General features: G+C 39.6%; 2 protein-coding genes across 8 annotated transcripts in view; one reads left to right on the forward strand and one right to left on the reverse strand.

The window, feature by feature from the left end:
- CRYZL1 (crystallin zeta like 1) overlaps positions 1-11,542 on the reverse strand; it is a 25,690-nt gene extending 14,148 nt beyond the window's left edge. For 2 of the 5 annotated variants that reach the window (XM_086764942.1, XM_086764906.1), the window contains exons 1-7: positions 11,156-11,185; positions 10,401-10,482; positions 9,927-9,998; positions 6,926-7,003; positions 6,246-6,318; positions 5,561-5,605; positions 1,327-1,395 (exon numbers count right to left, since the gene is read on the reverse strand). In XM_086764942.1, coding sequence (XP_086621068.1) covers positions 1,327-1,395; positions 5,561-5,605; positions 6,246-6,318; positions 6,926-7,003; positions 9,927-9,992 — 331 coding nt within the window. In that variant the 5' untranslated portion in view covers positions 9,993-9,998; positions 10,401-10,482; positions 11,156-11,185. Of the gene's footprint in view, positions 1-1,326; positions 1,396-5,560; positions 5,606-6,245; positions 6,319-6,925; positions 7,004-9,926; positions 9,999-10,400; positions 10,483-10,865; positions 11,043-11,092; positions 11,115-11,155 lie in introns of those variants that run through there. The other 3 variants (XM_086764924.1, XM_086764934.1, XM_086764916.1) reach the window with 3 other exon arrangements.
- Positions 11,543-11,729: 187 nt separating this feature from the next.
- Positions 11,730-22,839, forward strand: part of ITSN1 (intersectin 1) — a 138,885-nt gene continuing 127,775 nt past the window's right edge. For 2 of the 3 annotated variants that reach the window (XM_086764955.1, XM_086764972.1), the window contains exon 1: positions 11,730-11,911. The gene's annotated coding sequence lies outside the window, so the exon portion shown is untranslated. Of the gene's footprint in view, positions 11,912-12,718; positions 13,159-22,839 lie in introns of all 3 variants that reach the window. The other variant, XM_086764962.1, reaches the window with a different exon arrangement.

Genomic DNA, 22,839 nt, shown 5'->3' on the forward strand with positions numbered 1-22,839 from the left:
GTGATTTAGTGGAGACCATGATACTAAGCTAGAAAATCGCAGTCCAGCTGAGAGTCTAGCATAGAACTGAACTAAGTAAGCACAAGTCTCTTGAGACAGACTAGAAAGGAAAAAGACTGTAAAACTTTGGTCTGCCCCTTTAAGCATAAGAATTGATAGTTTAGCCTGAATCAGGAAAGCTATAAAACACATAAGCAATGCAATTACTTGGGATCATTTATCAGTGTGCTGGAAAAGAATTCCGGGGATCATCACCAGCATCATCACTTTGTGTGCCAGTTCATATACTTAGCACAAAGTAAGTTACTGAAGGTAACAAAGTCAGAAATATTTTCTGCCTATAGTTACTGTAAATAGTGATAAGGCAGAACAGACCTCTAGATTTCACTTTGCTTGATTTGTACTTTTAAGTGTTAGAAAGAATAAACCTTATTTTTTTCATCTCCTTGAGTCCATGACTTATTTTGCAAAAACTGTCATAGCTACTCAGGAAGATTTCATCTTCAAACAAGTCAACATAAATAATACTTGTTCGCCTCTCATATATATTAAAAAAACCATGGAGAGGATATTTTACTATATTTTACACAATAAAAGTAGGGATTTGGTTTTGGTGTAAACAAATTTAAAGGAGTCATCTCATAACTACACAAGCTGAATTCAAGGACATTTACAGAAACATAATACAAACTAATCTGAGCAAAAGAGTAGTTTGCTCCAAGAAACATAATGAACCATTGGGAGAAGCACAGAGATTCCCAAATTTAGTGTTCTACACATTAAAGCACTCTATTTCCAAAAACGGGAAACTGGAAACTCACAATAATTGAAAAGAATGTGTCAATATTAGGTTTTCCTGATCCTCATTCCCTGAAAATTCCTTTCTCCAGCTTCTAGACTGCTAATTTTATCCCATCAGTGAATCTGGTTACAAGTGATATTACTGGATTGAGTCAAAGTCATGAAAAAAGCAAGTTTCTTCTAATTTAATTTTGTGACAGATGAGGTGAGGAAAAAGTTGAAAGACAATAAAGCAACAAAAAGGGAAGTTAGAAGGGGAAAAAAAAAAGATTAAAAAAAAAAAAGTCAGCTTGTTTGGTTTAGGCAAAACATGAACCCATTAAACGATAACAGCAAAGAAAAAGCCCTCAAGATTACACAGTATTCAAAGCTTTTATGAACAGGTGGAGTAGACAATGTCTGAATGTTGCTTTCCAAACAAGTTTGCCCAAAGATCCAAGTTAATTAGCTCTCCATTAGAAAAGCTAAACTGAAGTCTAAAGATATAGCAAATGTAAATATTAGCAAAATATATGGACTACGTACCCAAATAATGCTCATGAACTAGAATAACTTCACAAAGACCAGACTCTTCAGAATCCAGGGGCAAAATTCCTGAAAAAAAAATTGAACACAGACCTTTAATTTCAAACAAGCATACTTTATAACCAAAACAAGCTCATAATGAAACTGTTAGTTCCACTTGGTCTGTGGTTCAGTTGCCTTCTTGTCAGGTTTATGACAGATTAAGAAAACTTGGCAAGGTAACAGCCTGTAATCTCTATGGACACAGTGCACAAGATTTTTCCAAAGGTGTTTCAAGCAGTGTTTTGGGGTTGGGGAGAGAATGAACGGGGGAGTGCTTTTTGCTAGTGCCTGCTTCATTTATGTGAGGTCATGTCTGAGCTCATTTCACACTACTCTCACTCTGATGAGTGCGCCTGGCTCCTGGGCCCTGGCTAACAGAGAAGAAAATCAAACTCTTGCATCTCAGATGGCCACAGACCAAACCACTACTACCTCTACTCTTCCATCCCGATGCCTGTATGTGTGTTGTCAGCAAAGGCAGCAAAAAAGGGACAGAAAGAAGCAGTGGAAGAAAAAGCAAGAATGGGTGAGTGTAAGCTTTTAAAAGGTGGAATAGAGAAGAGGAACTGAAGGAAAAAAAACACCCATGGAAGACACAGGAAGCAAACACAGAACAGGCAGAAGAGAACAGATGAGAAAGAAGGGGAAAAAAAAAAGAAGGGGGGGGGGGGGGGGGAAGAGAGACACATATCCATGATGGTCATAACAATGCTTTTTTTCCTTTTTTTCCTCCACAGGGCAAAGAAAGAGATTAATAAACAGTAGGTTCTGGCATCCGATCAGTCTTCTGAACACATGCACCCTCTTTTCCTCAGTAAGCCAGTATTTTCTTCCCTCTCCCATCCAAAACTTATACTCCATTTAGACCAAAGGCTTTGGCATAAAATCCTCAGCAAGTTCAGCCGCTATATTCAGTCTTTCACAATTCCCATTAAAAAGTGTTTACTCTACAGTGCTTGTATACATCTGCAGATCTCTCAGGGTTTACCTATGAAATAATGAAAAAAGTCTAAAGGTAGTTGTCTACAGCAGCTATTGTGCAATTAGGAAATAACGCAAGAAGGGGGAAGAATCTCAGAATAGAACACACTTTCTTACAACATCACTATCAATTCTGTCTTACTTTCATAACTTAAGTCATCCTCTCATCCTTTCATTTAGCATACAAATATAAACATGTATGACAGAATGTCCCTAAGAAATGTCTCTCCTATCCTAAAGCATCATTCAGATGTTGATGATTAATACAATATCATATTTCAAATGTTAATAAAAATATTCTTATAGTAAATTAAAATAGCCTTGGCACCTAAATCAATTCGCATTCTAACATCTTACTATAGAAAAAGCAAAACATAGAATGAGTAATACATGAAGACATTCCTTTTCTCGACAGACGCAAAAGTTCAGGAACAAGTCCCATTATCTCCTAACACTCAAGACAGCCTCCAAGGAGACATTATACATAGCCATCAACTCACATTGATTTCAGGGTCTCTAAAACCATTCACAAAACCACGATCCTTATACTGAGGGAAAGATATGTGGCATCTTAAAGAACCGAGCCCCTCAGCATACCTCATAGTGCTTACAGGAGCTCCAACATGCATGCTGTACACATCAAGCATTTGACACAAGTATGAAATTAGATTTTTCACCTTACTTGTCAGAAATACTCCACACAGCGTAAGGTTTTCATGCATTGATTATTTTTGTACTCAGTAACAGGGCATATGGAAGAACTGACAGGCAAACTGGCTAACCACCAGTAAATTTAAGCAGGTACATTTATATTTAGGTTCATATCTCCAAGTATTTGTGGCCCATTTAACTCTCAGAGTATTTTTCTTTGCACTTATTTTAATGAGGAACATGGCACAATCAATTGCTAATAGATTCTGAGAGCAACAAATAAAACTGACTGTAACTTTGAAAGGAAGTCAAGAATGTATCTCAAACAAAAAGATTTTTAGCTGGTCTGAGGTTTTACTACGGTATTTTTCTTAACCAAACAAATGATTATGTATAAGACAATATGTATATAAACAAAGAAATCTCCTCTGGAAGATTAAATAAGGATCAGAAAATCTTTGAAAGCAAGAAACAATTCTTAGTATGATTTTAGGACTAGATGAATGATGTAACACACGAAGTACTTCCAGTGAGCCCAGTACTATTCTTACATGAAAAAGAGTAGATTCATAGATAAGGACCGTATTACTGTACTATTACTGTTAAACTCTGTAAGGAGTAGATACCAGGACTACTCTTCGATAGAAGGACCGGCTTTTTTGTAGGATTCAAGTAGAAATATTTTTCTCACAGTAGTGTATTTTAGGACAGTTTGATGTTATTAAACACATAGGTAACCAAACCGTTTGGCAGTAGCTCATTTTATTTTAAATATGCTCATTCATTAACTATGTATAAACTCACAGCAGTAGCAACTGGGAAGTGTGCTTTTTAGGAAAGATTTACCATAATAGATGTATTTCACTCCTATCTTGTGTTTTTATAGCATCTATATTGGCTGCATCAGGTTGAACAGCTGTTTGAAATGGAATCCTATGAGATCTGAGTATTTAAAGAAGTGGGATTTCTTTCTTCTAGGACTAAAAATATTTAATGCTGTTTTCTTCATCTTCCTATTTCCATACATGTAATTCTGACTTTTCTGTATTTGCATTTACAAACTTTTAGTATTCAAGAATAAAAACCACAGACAACAGAAGTCTCAGACAAAATGAAACTGCTTCTTTCATGATCCAAATAGAGATTCTATTCCCTTAATGTCAGATTTACATTGAAGTAGCTCAGCTGATTAAAACTAATTATTCTATATTTGAATTAACAAGACATCAGGTCCACTGACGTATTTTCAGAGTGTTTTCTTTTCCCCATCTACTTACTGAAACTGTATTCCTTCAGCTACAACAGAAGGTGATTGAAATACAAACACTATTTTAGAACACTCAACAGATGCAGCATATGCCACTAAGATATCTAACCAAATGAACAATACTATTCACAATAATGCTGCTATTCATAGTTCGAAGTTAATCCATATGCAAGACGAGAAAGTGCCTGACCGTAACTGTTCTACTTTAGTAAAGAAAGCAAAGCCACTTCTGTACCCTATAAAATGGAATATTGATTCCTAACTGTAAGAATTACACCTTCTGTAGTGAATAAATAACACTAATCACACACATCTTATTCCATTAGATTTAAGCTATGAATGATATTACATTTAAGCTACTTAGGATACAAAAGGTCTGCCAAAGTGTTATCAGGAAAAGAAAAGTCCCAAACACTTTCAAGGTGATTTTTTTTTCCCTGGAATTCTGTTTTAAACAACAAACAAAAAAAAGCACGGCGATCGCCGCTTGCCTTTCTGATGGGCTTCTCTGACAATTACGTCGTAACAGGATCTTAAAGCATGGACTGCCTGTGGTTAAGTTAGGGAGGAAACAAGTCCACTTTCAAGAAATCTAAGGTGCAGTAAAAAATGAAGATTCTGGAAAAGGAGTGGCTTAAATCAGTGTTTCTTTTTGAACGTATCCTTGTATTTAGCAAAACACCCGAGTATGTGCACTGCTTTTGGCAACTCAGAAAATCCAGTAGAACTGGTGAACCTACTTGCATGTTTCAGTTAGGACTGCTGTTGACTTCTTTACTCAAACAGGAACTGACATGACTTAAATAGTCTTCAGTATGCTTGAGCAAAACAGTAATCGCTAGCTAGCAGTTAAAAGTATATTTTTATATCATCCTCAAGAAGGCAGGAAATATAAGCCTAGACTCTGTATCAGCCACAGAAATCAAAAGATTAATCACATCAGGATGGCATTACAAATACAAACAATTGTGTATGTATTCAGATGGTTGCCTTTAGAACACTCAACTCCACATGAGTAATTGGACTCAGGTGTACATTCTTACAAGATGCAGTGAATGCAGTAGGACTCTGACAGATTACATTAGCTGGGGACCTGAACTTCAAGTCTTACAATCAAAAAACTTCCCTAAGAGAACACTTTCAGAACACAATTCTGATTTATAAGAGTTTACTCATGTGACACTAGTTGAATCTTTGAAAATAAATGTCTACTTGTAGCTTATAGCCTCAGCCATTCCTTATAAAAATATTACTAATTGTGTTAGTTGATAAGGTAAACAAGCATTAACTTACCCACCACTTCATCATCTGGCTGAAAAAAGGTCACCTTTCTTCCAACTCATGAAGAATATATGACAAGGAGGAAAGAAGGTATGAAAATAAAAGTTTATAGCTGAAATTGAACACGCAGTTGAGAGCACTGTTTATCACTAGCTCACAAAACTAAAAATATACCCTAATAGTAGGGGAAAAAAAAAAGTGAATAACAAAACTAAACGTTTAATTCACTAAACTTTGGCACCCCATGCACAAACATACATATGTGCAAGTATGCACACGTATTTGTGTTTGAAAGATATAGATTTTAATCTACGCATCAAAGGTGGATACGCGAGTGAAACACTGCTGAAATTCCTGAATGTTGTTTTGCCTTCACTATTCCAACAAATGATTTCTACAAACAAATTAAAGATTCTTATAGCATGTGCAGGTAGTATCTTAAGAGCTCGGTATATTTTATCTATGAAGATGTTGTGCATTTTCTTTTTTAAACTCTGAACAGATATGCAGGAATTACAGTTCAGGTCTTTTTTTAGCTTTCATTTCAGTATCATTACTGACTTAGGGGAAGCCTTCATTGAGAAAGTAAATAATTCCTACTATTAAAGGTCTACCATGCAAAAAGTATTTATTTGTTCTAGATTACCAGACCTTAATTTTTGCTGCAAACCCTCACAAGACAATTATACCAACTTACCTTCCAATACAACTCCAGAAATTTCTCGACCAACAGGTAGAAGCTCCTTCTCCAGTTTAATTTCTGACAGAAGCTAAATGAAAATAATGGTTACAACATTCTTACTAAGGCTGAAAACTTGCATATTTATTATTATCTTACGGTGTTTGATATTCAGAGTAGGAAAGTTGGGTCATTACCAAAATGTTATCTGACGGAAAAAAGTACAGACATTCCTCATTTAATATTAAAACCTTTGCACTGATTTTCCATATTTAAATTTAGAAGCATATAAAAAAATAAAAACTGAGAGTTATTAACAGGCAAGCCAAATCATGACTTAAAGTCAGTATGCAGAGGATGATAAAAGGGATTTACTGTAAGAGAACTCACAAATGACAACCGATCTTTCTCTATAAATTAGGAACCAAATTACAGGTGCTTTTTATTTAAAGAGATATGCAAGAATACCACATCAATCCTGTGCCCTCTTTCTCAGCAGTAAAGCCATATCCTCAGATGGCATAAATGGAATTATGCCAATTACCAGCTAAGGCCCTGGCTTAGATCTTCAATAGAAACTGTAAACACCTCTAGCATTTATTAAAAAAAACAAAAAAACAAAAAAACCCCACCAAACAACAACAACAAAAAACCCCAACAAACCAAAACCCCCAAAAAACCAACTAACAAGCAAATACCTTTGTATCTATCCAGCTCAATGCACAGGCTCTAACTTGTACTTTCACATCATTGTCTCTTGTAGGAGGAAGATTTTCCTAGGACAAATTTACAGATGTTACATTATACAGTGCAACATGAATGTGCTAGCAGGATCCTCTAAAGCTCTTGAAAGCAGTTTTCCAGAGAGTCTTTGTTTCAGTTTGTTTTGTAGTCAGGACAAGAAACCTTTTTTCAATGAAAAGGGAACTGATATTATAATGGATTTACAACACCATTTTGAGTACAGGTATATGACTATTCCAAGTTGACTACTAGACCTTACTAAACCTCAACAGACACTGACATTTTTCTGTTGGCTTTCTTTTCCCTGCAAGTTAAATATCACACCCTTATCTGAAACAATTTTAGTATGTAATTGCTACCCTAGCACATAAAAAATAGAAATACGTAGATCTTTAATATTAAAACTATATGCAAGAGTGATGGAGAATTTTAAGAGAATTTTGACATGAATGTCTGACATAAGGTACTGACAAACTTACTGAGGTAAATATTCAAGTAGTCCAGATGAAGCCAAAGAAACAGCACTGGTAAGAATTGGTGTTAAGTCCCACAAACGATGGCTACCTCGCATACAAAAGTATTCTACCAATGAAGCCTCCCCTTACTATTTCAACTTCTGGTTTTGGGATTGATATCTGAAATTATTTTAAGTAGTTCAGTACAGCTACTTTAAAGTATTTAATTAGCCAAGTTGAGTTCTGGACTGCTGACTCCATACAGCTGTTGAAGAGCTACCTCAGGTACTGGAGGCAAAATCATGTATTTCCATGTTATAGTGGAGTCTGCAGTGTACATATCTGTTGGAACTGAAAGTTAAATACTTAAGAGAAAGTAATAAGAGAGTTTTGTTTCTACTTCTGAAGTTAAGATACCTTCTTAAGTGTTTAAGCTTTCGTTGTTTGGGGTTTTTTTTTAAAAACTCTTCCCAGGAAACAGCTGTTGCTTTTCCTCTAGGCTTAGTAACATGAACAGTAACCTCTGCCCAAGGAATATTGAGCTGAACTTTTTCTCACCCCAGCTGAGTTAACCGCATGCTGTTCCTTTAAAACTGCAAGGCATTTTGCGAGTCAGACTGACCTCCTGCTCCTCAAACAAACCAAAGTGGGTTCTCACTCTTTGTTCCACAAAATGGAAAAGCCATTAAATTGTTGAACTATATGAATACCAAGTCTTTGCTTTTAAAAAAAAAAAAAAAAAGTTAGATTCCAAGAGACTTATGTAATTTATGTAAATGTAAGATTATATTGTCTTTTGGAACTATGCGTTTGCTACACATAGTTCAATGAACCTAAGTACCGCTACAATGCACAGAATAAATTTGCTTTTCTTTATAAAATAACACAAATCTTAAGAACAAAAAGAGACAATGAAATGTTTGTGCTGATAACTGGTTTGTGCCTTCATAATTTAAATACATCATTATTAGGAATTGACCAGGCACCATATAAGAAAGGTGTGCTATGGAAATTCTTCATCTTAAGCTACTGACTCTTCATTATCCACCTTCTGTTAAGGTCTCCTCAGCCAACTATCTTTCCTTTTCCTCACTTTTTCAATATTTATTTCTATTTAAGATGAGGATTCCGTAGTGCTGGTCATTACATAGACACCTGCTGAATCAGTTCCTGCCTGAAGTGATTTAAATAGGCAAGTAGACAGACAAAGTCTATGCACAAGAGTGCAGTTTCCAGATCTGCTTTAGCTTACCTAAGACCGTACCAGAGCTGTCTGGCTCACCTGTTGCCAGCATCTACATATTCCCATCCCCTTCTTTGTGTTGGAGCTAGCAATCATGGAGCCATCACAGTGATGTGAACTAACTTGTAACAGATTACTAGTTTTCACTTGGATAAGTAAGCTGATCCATCTCACCTTATAGCTGCGTGACTCCTAAAACTATTACAAGGAAGAGAACAAAAATATGCTGCTGAAAGGTGAACAAACCTTTTCAGCAAAAGCACAATTTCACAATCAGTTTAAGTAGATCTAAGACTGCTCCACGAACAGGCATCTTGGTTGTATCAAAATCATCCATCGCATTGCATCCTTCTCTTCATGCACTTTGTTACATGTGCTTCACTACTGGGACTCTACAGCTGCTCAAGCAAGATTCTCAGTAGCACTACATTGTTTCATTTTGATATATGGCTCATAGGTATATTTAGGTATCTGTATTACACCGGTATATGTAGGTACCTATAGTAATTTATTTTATACTGATAAGAGATTTAAGAATGCAGGTTCACATCCTCAAAACCACATAAGCATTTTTCTACTATTCAGACACCCATACTACATCAATATACACGCACTGACATCCTATTTTAGCCTTATGCCACAAGCTCATGTGTACACACTTATCCAATTAATGTTTGCGTCAAACTGACAAAAACTCTTCAGTAGAATAGTTTCAGCTAAATTTAACAGAAAAAAATAGTTGTCTTCTTGTTGTTCCTTTAAGTTGTAGGAAAATAGGTAGCTAGACAAAGGAGACCTATCAATGCCTCCGAGAAAAAAAGGCTGTATTGTGACCTCAATCCTCACTAAGAGCAAAGAACTTGCAAGAGGAAAGGAAATAACAGTAGGAACACTCCAAACATGATAAAATTTCCCAAGCTACATTTCTACTTCTTCAGCGACCAGAAAATCCAAACAGGAGAAGTGAATACATATGATGCCAAGATTCATTTGTTATGCCTGCAAAACTTGTTTTTAAAATATGGACACCATAACTGCACAGAGAAATCTAGTATTGGTCACATCAAGTGCTGCACGATGATGGTAAAATATATCTCCCCTACTTTCATTTACCTGCCTGTATGTGCAAGGATCACACCAGTTTGTTTTTTTTTTTAAATCTACAGAAGAGTTCGGTGCTTCAATTCCCTCGTGACATTCAGCCACACTCTCTTCTTCCACTGAATGATTAATAGTACTATTATGACCGGAACTCACTCTTTCCTGGAAGATAAATGTCATTTCCTCTCCAGGTGAATTCTGCTGACAATACAAGCCCTTCATAGTGATCTGAAAAAAAGACATAGTGACTGAACTGTAATACGTGCAGTATCTACAGAGCAAACAAGTAATCAAAGCTTTACATTACTTTTTAAGCAGAAAAACAATTGCTTACAAGCAACACAGGGCCTACGAGTCCTTCCAGTACATAAGTTCTAAACCAGATCAACAGATAAGGCAAGATAGAGTGTTACCTGCAACAAGTTACAACAGTATTGTTTACTGTAATAAAGCAAATATTAGGGACTGAGGATGTACAGCAATAAATGATGCACAGAATTTACTGACTGGTGGTCCAACGCAGTAGATGGGTTGTTTGCACCCGGGCTGGCAGGCACGGGACACAATTGGACTAGCTCAAAGGCAGCGCAAAGGGCAATATAACCAGTGTAGGAACATAAGGAATCTTACATGCGACTTCACTAAAAATCACAACTTGGGTTTTTGGTCTCCACTCCCAACTTGGCGTATGCTGTCCTCAACAAACAAGAGCCTTTTGGAGAGGGAAAAACAATATTTAAAAAAAAAAAAAAGTCTCTTCAAGTTACAGGAAAAATACAAGCACAGAGCAAAGGCAGAAAACCATGCGGCCATTGCGACCACTGCTTCTGGCAGCCAGCACTAACACCTCAGGGGACGCCCGAAGTTGAAGGGAGCGCCCTGAGACACCCCCCGCCGCCCCCCCTTTGAGAAACGCAGAGCAGCGCGGCAGCAGCCCCTCAGGGAGCCCCGAGCTCAGCGGTGCCGGGCTGCTTCGCCTGGCTGCGGCCCCAGCACACACACGTCCCTGCGGGCAGCTGCCGAGCTGAGCCCCGCTTCGGAGGCCGTTAGTGCCACCGGCCACGCCAGGGCTATTATTTCGGCGCTTTACCGTACCGGAGAGCGGCTCGGCACGGGGGAAAAGCCCAGCGCCTGACGCCCGCCTCTGCCTCCGCGCCGTGACACCCGCGGCGCCGCAGCAGCCGCTCAGCGCCCGCCGAGGGCCGTAGGGCGGAGGAGACCCGCGCAGGGCCGACGCCAAACCGAGGGGCTCCAAGCTCGCCCGAGTCAGCCAACCTCCTTCGCCCCGGAACCCCCAGCGGGAAGATCCCCCGGGAGCGGACATGAGGCAGCTGTAGCCCCCGGGCAGCGCCACCGCCCCACGACCGGCGGTTGCCATGACAAACCGTTACTTCCGCCGCGCTCCCACCTCGGCGCCCTCCGGCGAGCGCAGGCACCGCCCCCACTCCCAGTCCCTCGACGTCCAGAGAGGCCCCATGTGAGCTCATGATTGGCCACGGCGGCCGCCGCTCGGCATAAAAGCGGAGGCGGGATTGGCTAGAGTGGCTGTCGCTCGCAAAAAGAGAAAAGGTGGGAGTAGGTGCCCCCCAGCGGCGCGCGAGGACTACAGCGCCCGGCGGCGGCGGCTGCTGCGCTGCGTGACCTCCCGCGAGCGGGGCGGCAGCCGGGACACCGGCCAGGGCGGGAAGAGACACCGGCTTGAATCCCTCGGCTCGTAAAATAAACGGCCCGCAGACCCCTCCCGTCGGAGGTGAGGGAGGCAGGCAGCGAGAGAGCCCGGACGCCCCCTCCCCTCCCCTTCCCTCCGCGCTGACCCCCTTGGCGCTAGAGCCCGGATTGGACGGAGAGGGAGGCCGGGTCCCCGCGGCGCTCCCGGCTTCTGATTGGCGACGCTCGCCTGCCTGTCGCCGCGGCCGCGCGTCAGTACGGCGGCTGTAAGGGCGAGCGCGAGCCAGGGCTCCTCCCCCCCTGGCGCCCCCCCCCCTTTCCCTCCCTGCCGCTCGCCAGACAGTGGCTGAGGAGGCAGCGGGAGGGGATGGTGCGTCGGGCGGAGGCGGTGGCGGACGCCGCTCCGGCTCCTCCATCTCCCCCCGCCGTCGCCATGGGTGTGAGCAGGGCCCCCCGGCCCGCGCAGATATGAGGTACTGCCCCGCGGCGGTGGGAGGGGGGCGGGAAGGAGCGGGAGGGGGACGACGGCGACGACACCCTGGCTGGGAGGGGCGTCGGTTCACTCCAGGCCAACGGCGACCGGTGCGCACCCGCCGAGGGGAAAGGGGGGGGGGGGGGCAGGGCAGCGGCGCCTCTGCCCAGCGCTGCCTCAGCACGGTACCGGCGGCCGGGCGTGTCCCGGTGCCCGGGCCCGCTGACAGGCGCCGGTTGCCCGGTAGGGAGCGAGGCGCCCGGCTCCTCCTCACCTCCCTCAGTCGTCGCCGGTGTGGGCGGCCCGGGGAGGGGAACGCGGAGCCGTGAGGTGGGCGCCCGCGGGATGCGCCCTCCATGCGGGTCCGGCGCGGGCTGCTTGCCTTCCTCGGGCTATCTGGGATTTTTTGTTGTTGTTGTGTTGTTTTTTTTTTTTTTAACTATTATTCTTTCAATTTTGATTGATACCTCACCGGGGTGTGTTTCGCCGGTGCGGTTTTCGCAGCTGCGGTTTTGCGGGTAGAGGAAAGCGGGCAATGCGGCGGGGGGGGGGGGGGGGCGGTGGTGGGAGGAGGGGAGCGCCCCGTTTCGTGTGCGTTGGCTCGGTGATGGCACGGCCCCCGCCGTCACGAGACAGGCATCGGTCCCGGCCACCCGTGTCCTCCGGGGGATCTCGGACGTGGAATGCGAGGGGTGGGTGGCGCGGGTTAGCGGGTTTCCCTTGACCGCGTTAAGTAACGATTATTCCTGCTGCCTCCCGTCCTCTGCTCCCTGCCCCTCCGACGCCTGCGGTCCGCCCTGGTGCGAAGCGAAGGAGGAATGCCATCCCTTACGGCTTGCAAAGGGCACACGGCCGATTGAACGAGGGAATGTTGTCAGGGCGTCAGGAAAAGGAAACCGGTACATGATCGGCTTCTTGTCCCTTCATTTCTGTTTGCCTCGGATTAGCAGGCAACTTTGCGGATCGTGTTTCCCGTGGACATCTTTTGTTCTGATTCAGCTGCCGCTTTATTTCGAGCGCAATGTGGGTTTTTTTCCCTTTTAGAAAACAATATTTTCTGGGAACTCTACCTTTCTGCGGGACATGGATGTCATGAAAGGGAAAACACTTCCATAGTTCATTAGAGAGTATTGTTTAGTAAATAATTCTTGTTAGTAAAACAACTGGCATTCCAGATGTGATAGTGTGTTACTCATTAAAGCAAGAAACACTCTTTTCCTCTACCTCTTTTCACCTCCCAGTTCTAAGGTATGCTTTTTGTTTAGAGCTTGTATGGCAATATGTATTTAAGGTAGTCGCTATGCATTTTAACAAAATATTTGAAATCCGCCTGCAAGTGCATGCATTTTTTCCTAAATCAAAAAGCTAAACTGTACATTTAGGTATTGACCCTGGAGAGTATTAGACTGTGCAGTGTTATTCCACAATGTGTTAGACAACCTTTCTTTCTTTCTTTTGCCTTTTTGTCCTAGCTACCAGTGACTTCCCTCGATCAGTATGACCAGGTGATGTTTTTATACAGTATACTTTTTAACATACCAGTGAATCGATTACTGAATTTTTCTTTCTGTTTTAAAATGCTCATGCTGCATCTCCAAAGCCCTGCTTGAGGAGGTGAGGTATGGAAGGAGTCGTCTTGCATGTCAGCTGCATTCAGGTTTCCAACTACAGGAGTGAGGGGGTGTACTTGCTTGTGGATGAGGAGGAGGTGTACTGATTGTGTATAGAAGTACAGGTAAAGAAAACAGCTGCATTCTTTTTGTTAACTTATAATTGAGGATATGCAGCCATCTATGTTTAGACGTGGATTTAAGTCAAAGCAGCTTGAGCCATTTTAGCTTGCGTGATTAGCACTTGTATGCTCTCACTGATTTTGGCAGCTTTACAGGGGTCATGTTTCGTACAGATGAACTGTTTCTGAACAGTTTCTCCAGTGTATTAGGCTCAAACTTCATTTGAGCTGAGCGGGCTGCTCTTTGCACTTGCGCTTCACAAATCACAGTTAATTCTTTCAGTTCTAGTGTTCCCTCTATAATATACCACTGTCTTTCGTCCAGATAAGATCCTTTTCAGAGTAGCTGTGTTTTCTTGATAATTTTCCTTTATATCCTGGTTCAGTGGAATACCTACTTAGAATACAGTAAAATAAGAATTGGTGTCTCAAAATAAACCAGTGACCTGCAGTGGCTGTTCTCCTGTTCTGTCTCGTGCTGCTGTTAGCTGTTTGGTGGAAAGTCTGCATGCCTGTTCCTTAATACCTCTAATCATGCAATTAGGATAGATTTTGATTCAGGAAGGAATGTGAATCTAGCAATGAAATAATTCTAAATGATGGTGTTGAATAGCCTTTTTTGGTCTATCTTTGTACTGTAATTGTAGATTGTAACTTTAGTTTTTTAGTAGGGTAACACTAGGGAAAATAGAAATGTTAGAGTTCCATTTGTAGAACACCAAGAAAAATAAAAAAACTAAGGAAAATTTCAGGAATGGCTTGAGGAATGGGGAGAAGGTAATCACGGGGAGTTATCAACTCTGAACATTTATGCTGTCTTTAGTCATAGAGTAGAATAAATCATAAGCAGAAAGATTTGTTTGCAGTACCTATTTCAGGTAGGGATGGCTCAGTAGTTAACCTGTGTGGAACTGAAGAGATCAGATTTTTTTTTTAACTATAAAAATAAACCAAAGTCTGCTTCTGCTCCTCTTGTCTGCTAAAAACTTTGAAAGCTCATTGCCCTTGTATTTAATACAACTACTGAACTTGAAATGCCCCCTACACAGTAAGTTGGCTTTGTTTTTACTTGCATAGCATGAAATTGAGTGGTGTGGTGGACAATTAGAAATTTGGTCCAGTCTGAGATCTAATGATAAATTACTTGTTCGCATAAAACCTTATTGTGAGGTGCTAAAATTTCTGTATGATGTGTGGCAAAAGTAGTTGCCCTCTTATTAAGGAGTACACTTTCTAAAATTAAAAAAGAATGTAACAGATTCCACTGTTTATTTTTGGGTGGAATTGTTGTTGTGGGTATGTCTTGATATTTTAATTGCAGATTGTATTCATAACTGTATTTGCTAATCCAACAAAACAGAAGTTGTACAGTTTTAGAGTATGCATGTAGGTGTCTAGTTAATCCACCTGTCTAGAACGAATCTCTCTAGATAGCTCTCTGTGTGTAAAGGGTAGAGGTGGTCATGTTCTTGATAGGCCATGTACCATTTGGATACAAGAGATTAGTTTCTAATTACTGATCTTAAATGCTTTTCTACAATTGAAACTGAAATTTGTCTACCTTCTTCAGAGTGTCAGAGGATTAACTTTTTGGCCAGAACACAAAGTGAATGGATGTTAAATAATTTTGTGTGGGGTGGAGTGAAGAGAGCTATCATCTGTCTTACCCAGAAATAAAGGTGGTTTTTTTTTTTTCTCTTATTTCTCATGCAAAAGGTGCACTTTTACAACATTCCCTTCACTGCAATCAGTCAAAATGCTGAAAAATTAAATGACGTAGTACATACTTGGTTTGATTTTTCTCTTGAGAAATGTATTAAACTTACATATGTTGAATTTTCCTTTTACGTGTGTTGTTTCTAAAGTAATTTAATTAATTAGTGCTAGTGTCATTTCAATGATCATCTTTCTTTTTTTTCTGTAAAGTCAACTTCTCACAAGCCTTTTATATGTAAAATATGTGTCTGGAATTTTGAAATAATCGTGTTACTAATTGCCTGAAACCTAAGTCTCAGCTGTATTTTTCTCTTTCACAATAGTTCTGTCTCCCTTCCCCCACTCTTGTGTGTTGTGGTTGTGTGTGCCCACAGGATATTTGTGGTAACCACAGTTCTGAGAGGTGACATCTACATACTATGGATTTGTAAAAGTAAGTTTTTGTGTGATGGCAATCCTTGAAAATTGTGGGCTTGATGATATGTTACAGTATTCTAGATAAAGATACTGGTACTAATATTATAGATTAGCAAGCCCTAGTAATACTATTAAAACAATTGCATTGCAGACCTGTTATCGAAAGAGTTCAGGTTTTCCTTTTTGATTTGATGGGTAGCTCCTTCTAATTTTCTTGGGAATTCTCTACCTAAGGATGTAGACCTGAGGGTGACTAATTTCCTGTAAATGATGGGACAGTTGTTCATCTTTGCATCATTTCAAGATGCAGTTTTACTTGCTCCATATAAATGCATGATTTGTAGATAATAGTTATTAATATATTTCCAAAATACAGGGAACACCTGGGTTTAAATTTATGGTTTCTGACAGTGTTCATGGAAAGCCACCTGCAATAGTTGGGACTTCTCTAGAGGACTCAGAATGAAACTCCTTTGTAGTACATTGCTTTCTGTACTTTCATACATAACTGTTAATAATATTTACAACAATTAAATACACCTGTCAGATCATTCATGAGCTACATATGAGGACTTATTTACAGCATTTAGAAAATTTCTAACTGAAACAACACATTGTAAATGTAAAGTGGACCAGTTTACTAGCTAGCTGCTCTACTTATCTTTTAGCCACACTTTCTAAAGATGTTTTCCAAAAGTAATTCCTGGCCTTTTCAACTGAGAATGAAGCAATGGAAAGTTAAGTTTTTAAATGAATGTATTCTTCATAGTAGAAACTTCCAGCTAGAATCACGTGTGCTGTGAACAGGTAGTCTGGGTTTACCAACATCCTTGGCAGTTTTTATCTTGTTGTTCCGGTCCCCCACTTTTTGAAGAAAGGACTGGTCAACTTCTGTGACTGATGTTGCAATTTGCATGTGCTTTTACTGAACATTGTTAGGCATGGCTAAATCACCTTTGTTGTATTAACTACCCACAGATTTCCTCAACAGAATTTTTTAAGACTTAAAGGACCGAAATAAACAATTTTGCATTAAAATTAAAGCTGTATATTTGAGCGCTTACTGATGATACTGAGTGGCAAGTAATGCAAAGCACAAATTTCTAGTTTCTCAAATCTGACAGCCAGAGTTTCTGCACTGATAACTTTATTAGGGTTTGAAGACCACCACACCACAGCTTACCAGCGGGCAGCTTTCCTCGGCTTTGTCCTTGCTTTGTAACCGGAGACATCCGTAGAACCGTATTAAGATTTTGAGGCAAAGACTATATGTGCTGACTCTTAAATAAGATAGTAGTTGTTTTAAGCAATCAATTACAGTTTTGCAACATGCTACAAAGTAATTTGTTTGTCAATAAATGTAACAGATATGCAAATCAAATTGTTGCATTCCTTCTGTGATTCTACAGGCCTGCTAAGATCCAAAGGTACCTATGTCAGAGTTGCATTGGAAAAACAAGAACTTTTATTCATTTCCGATAGTACTTTTAAGTCTTTTAGCGTGTGTACCTAGAAACAGTATATGAGAAACATATTAAAATGATGTCTAGTTGTATGTTTATGAAAGAGCAACCACCTCTCTTGGGGAAAAAGAAAAAAGGTATCTATTGTGTTAAAATAATGCTTAACCTGCAAAGTCTACAGTACCTTTTTGTTAGTTGCCCTACCAGTTGAACTGTAAAGGAGAAATCCAATACTGAGTACTAGGAAGGTAATTCAACTGTGTGTCCGAACATAATGGAACAGTTCTGGGTGCCTGTTTAGCTGAAGAAGTTGTGTAAAGTCGGCTACATACCTCACTTTCAAAGGTTGAGGTGAGTTTTTGCAGGGACACTTAAATGCTTACCAGTGGTGGCTATCCTCATATTATGTTAAAATTTAATACCTAGAATTGTGTTTTGGAAACTTAGTGTTTGTATATTAAGTTTTCATATAACTGATTTGAAAATTGAAGACATGATCGAGTTAAATTAACAAGCATAATAATATGGACTGCCCTGTAAGTTGTAAAGTGCAATATTTAACATTTATTTTCAAGTAAATTTTTTAATAGGTCATGGCAGGATTGGTTAAAACTTGACTGGCAGAAAAGTGTTGCAATGAAAGAAGATAAAGGCTGAGCAGATCTATTCAATTGCCTAGTTCCAGTTATATTCCACTATGTTTAGACATTAGCTTCACATTGCTAATCCCTCTTCCTGCAATCTGTTCTATATGAACATGTGGTTGTGCCCATACAAAGCCAGCAGTTGAAAAGGTTCTCTTGCAATATATAGATGCACCTGTGAAGAGTTCCTTGCAGGTACGTGGCCTTCAGCTGTGTACAGATTCGGTACATATTCCTGTGTTTGTGATGAGGAGGTTTAGACTGAAGCTCAATTACCCAGTGTAAGGCTCCAGTAACTTCCATAAATCTTCAGGGTATTTTGGGGAAGTAAAGTTCTTTCTTTCTTACAGAGAATCATGAACTAAAGCTGACAACTTCAGAGTTGTGTTTTGTAATTAAATGCTGGTAATCTGATCGTGTACCAATGGGGATGGTGTAATAGCTTAATTTGTTGCACAAAAATACTGACCTTTTTTCTTTGAATCCTGTCTGAGTCTCAGTTGGATCAACTTGTTTCTCTGTTTTTCTCAGGCATACAGATAGTCTTCTGTGATATTCAGAGATGGTTTCTTTTTGTTTTTGTTTCCGCGTTGGCATCCATTGTAACTGGCTTTTTTTAGATAGCAGTTCTCTGACCTGTTCTTTGGTGCATCTACTGTCTATGCTACTGCAATGTTTGCTTTCCTAGCTCCTTGCCTTTACCAGTCAACATTCTTATCTGTTCTTTTTTTTTTTTTTCTATTTTTCCTCTTATATCTGTATTTCTTCACTTTAACAATCCGTATAAGCATTATCTAAAGGCTGGCAGGTGTTCTTTCCCACTTAAGCTTTGTATTTTGATGTTCATTGATTTTGTTCTGTTGATGTTTGTAAGAGCCAATCCCAATGAGGAAAGATTGTGTAAAGTAAACTAGAAATAGTTCGTAGAGCTACCTGAAGTACTTCTAAAATTTTCTCACAAAGAAGCATTCCATTTCAATATCTCTATTCTGTGGTGTGTGCTCAAATTGTAAAACAGCATAATAAACCATAAAGAAGGAAGAATTTTTTTTTGTTAAAATAAAGTATTGTGGAATTAAGTTGCTGTAGGTATTTAAGCAAATACTAAATTTAAAAACTAGACATGTAGCAAGGCTTTCCCTGCACTCTTTTCCAACTATTCCTTATAGTTGTCTCTTTTTAAATTCCAGTGTGTGAAACTTTAATTGAGAGGAAAAGTTCAAAACATAAGTGTTAAAATATGTTTTCACATGGCAAGGTCATCTATACTTAAATTCATGGCCAGACATCATGGATTTTGGAGGCATTTAATGACAAAGTTTGAAAAGATCCATTATCTGGCTTAGAAGTTTCTGCATGTTCTGCTGTTCTGTACTTACTGCTTACTATGGTTTTTAAGTAGAGTATAGTATACTCGTGAAAGAACAAATAGCAATCCACTATTGAACTTAATATGCTAATTTTAAGAAATATGATAGAAATTATTTGTCTTGTGGATCATTTCTTATGAAAAATGGTATTGCTTTGAGGAAACATTGCCAAACTCTGTGATGACATGGGCAGAGGAAGAAGGCAAAGGCATTTCATTTTTTTTTTTGTGTGGTGTAGCACTTGACTAGATGTAATGCTAGCATTACTGACAACCTCTGATTGGCTGTAGTCAGGAGTCAGTAGCTTGGTTGGTCTGTCTTAGTGCTGAAAATTCCTCTTTGCCAAGAGCCCTTCAGATGGCATTAATGGTACAAAGAGGTTGATATTGGACTTCTGAAGAAGAGATCTTGTAGTCAACGTGGAACTAACAGGGTTGAACCCTCCCACTCTAACAGTGGGCTCCTCCCACTATTATGCTTTTATAGTCTCAGAACCAAGCTTGCTGATAGGAAGCTGCTAAGGGTGTTTTGCATGCTCAGAACATGGTTCGTTACCACAGTTCTTATCAAAATAATCTAAATGGAGTTGAGGCTTATGCAGCATTTTCCCTCTAACAGTTTCATGCTTTTTTGATTAATCAATCATCCTTCTTGCACAATCAGAAGTTATAGGTGAACTGTAAGTCACACAGCCCTGCACATTAACTGGAATCCGCTCTTGTGAAACAAAAATGTGAAACGTTCCAGATGCAGCGCTGACTTTAACATGTCACATGCAGCAATGGATTGATTCCTTAGATGTGTCGCAAATGCACATTTGGTCCTAGTATTTAAACTCAGCGTCTAAATCTGAGAGGATTGCTTAAAATGTCTGTAGATGATGCAAGCAAACCACTTTTGCTTTGTGGTTTTTTTTGGGTTTTTTTTTTTTTTGGGAGGAGGTAAAAAGATGAACTGCTGACAAATGCTATTGTATGAGTTTTACAAAATTTAGCTTATTTGTATTAACTAGTTGGGTGAATTTAATCCAAAGAGTTTAATCTCCTATTGTTTTAGAATTTACAAACAAAACCGTGAGTACTTCTGTAATAACCCAGAAGTGTCCCTAAGTAAAGCTGTCTTCTAAATAAAAGAAAAAACAACCACCAAACCCTGCATGAACCTATCTGGTGAACTTATAAAAGACCTTGATACTTTGGGGTCTGTTCCTATTCTTCCTCTATCTTAGGAAATCTGGCAAAGTTTTTTTATTTTAATCTCTTTGTGTTACCGAAGACTTTTCAGATGATGTTATGGGGAAGATCCTGGTGAAGACTGTGGACCAGTTAGTGATAGCATTTGTATGGGTGGTTAAATGGAATTTAAAAGCTAAATTTGCATTGGAAGCCGATTGTCTAGAACCAAGTGGTAGCTTTTGAAATGCTGTGTGAATAAGAAAGAAATAAAGGAATTTTGGATTAACAAAAGCAGCATAGTATTTTTGTGTGTCTGAGACTAGCCATCTTAGCATCAGATCATCTTAATGCTCTCAGATTAGAACTACTGGTGTTGTGGGAGAAAAATAGAACAGTTTGAAAATATTTGATAAAACCTTTCTTTAAAAGAGACAAGATCAAAGCAAACAAAAATGCTGAAGGCAAGCCTTTTCAATGTGAACATCATCTGATCCTGCAGAGTCTAACTCCGTTTATTTATACTGTTACTTGTTTCTTTGTCGAACTACAGCAGAAAACTTTAGGTTTCAGTATTAGAATTCAGAATTTCATGGGCAGGTGGGAAACTGGTAGGATCTGGGCTAGTTTCACTCTGCTCCTGCTTGTGTCTTGGTACAGGCTTTGGAGTCCTTACTGAGAACGGAGCAGAACTGTAGGACTGAGAAGTAGGAATATGTAGAATTGTTTCTCTTTTTTTTCCTGATCTCACCATTTTCTTAGAGGCAGGGATAACAGAAATGGAGCTTTGACCTTTTGGCATTTTTGGCTCTTATTAGTTGCTGGCTTGAGGAATTGAATGTGTTCCAGGGATGACATGTTAGCTGAAATTTCAGCAGACTGAAAGACTGTAGTCTTTTCAGCTGGTAGTTGTTTCTGGATACTTGGTAGGCTCTGTTGACAGCTGAATAATAAACCTGCGTATTGTGTGTTGTTTGTTTTTTGGGGTTTTTTTTAATGGAGTTTTAAGGACTTTTGTATAAGTAAGAGGGAGAGTTCTTCCGTTTGTGGTTTTGATAGATTATAAAGTTTATGTGATCAGAAATCACATGAAGCTTCAGAAATAATTTTGCATTTTTTTTCCTGCTCTACGTGCTTCAAGAAGGAAAACATTACACTGTAGCTCCAAGGAAAATGAGATTCTCTGCTGGAGTTGCTTACTTCCTCAAGTTTCTAGAATTTTGCTATGGCAAAAAGTTCCTGCTTTTCTTGGATGACTTTGATCCGATCCTGAATTAAGCCATCTGGGGTTTGTTAGGAAAAGCCAGGTACAGGCTAGTTGGGGTAGGGCAACAACTCTATTAGTATAGCTTACCTGAGCATCTGTAGGGAATATATAAACTTTTAAATAGTTATCTTCAAAATCAAAACTAGGCAGTCTGCTTGGGAAGTTCAAAACAGTGACAGAAATTTAGTCCTTTTATTTAAAACAAAAGAAACAAACCCTCAAAAATCTGCAAGTGTTATGAATCAAGAATGCTGACTGAGCTAAACTTTGTACACTGAAATGAAACCTAGCAAGCCTGCATTTCAAACTCTTGTGAAATTTCATTTCCTCTTTTTTTGTGCTTTATTATCCTTTCCCAGCTTCAAAAAGGGGGAAGAAAGGGGGGAGGAGATAAATAAATTTAATTAACTTTTTTTTTTAAATTGAATCCTCCAGAGAGAAGAATGCATGCAACTACTCTCCACTTGAGATACTTTGTAGCTACAGAGGTTTAAAAAGACAGAAAATTTAAGAGGCAAGATAAGGACAGAAGCCTTCAAATAGTGCAGATACGCCATTATGCAGATTTCTGAACTTATTCTGCTGTGATTATTGTTTCTAAGGTAGGAGCTGCAGTTTGCAGTTCTGTACCAGGCCATGTACAAGAGGAAGCCCTTGGATTTTCTGACAGTCTTCAGGTACTTTTCTGGAGTAACTTAGCTACTTATGATGAGCCACGCTCTATGGCTGGGGAAGAGAGATGGAAATACACTAGGTTAACAACATCAGTTGAAGAGGAAAAATGGGATCTTGTCTCAGCTAAGATATTTTAAACACCTACCTGTTGAGTTCAGTTGTTATCCCTGTACTATATTACGAAACCAGATGAATATACTCTGCAAGTAATTCCATCTTGTATTAGCTTGGCTTTGTCTCTTGTTAAAGATTAAAGACTTAATTTTGTGAAGATTTAAATAGAAACAAAGCCTTATTGCAGTAAAAGGAAACAGGTTACTTAGATGGCTTTCACCTTTTTTTTCATTTATAGGCTTCTAAAGTGTGTTTTCTGAGGATACACACACGGGACAATGTATATAGGCCTAATATTAAGTTTATATTTCTTAGCTATTTTTTCAGGTTACCTGGAGTCTTCCTTTGTCTTGTATATG

The sequence above is a fragment of the Chlamydotis macqueenii genome, chromosome 1 (genome assembly GCF_036417535.1).
Source record: "Chlamydotis macqueenii isolate bChlMac1 chromosome 1, bChlMac1.mat, whole genome shotgun sequence".
In the NCBI taxonomy this organism is placed as follows: domain Eukaryota; kingdom Metazoa; phylum Chordata; class Aves; order Otidiformes; family Otididae; genus Chlamydotis; species Chlamydotis macqueenii.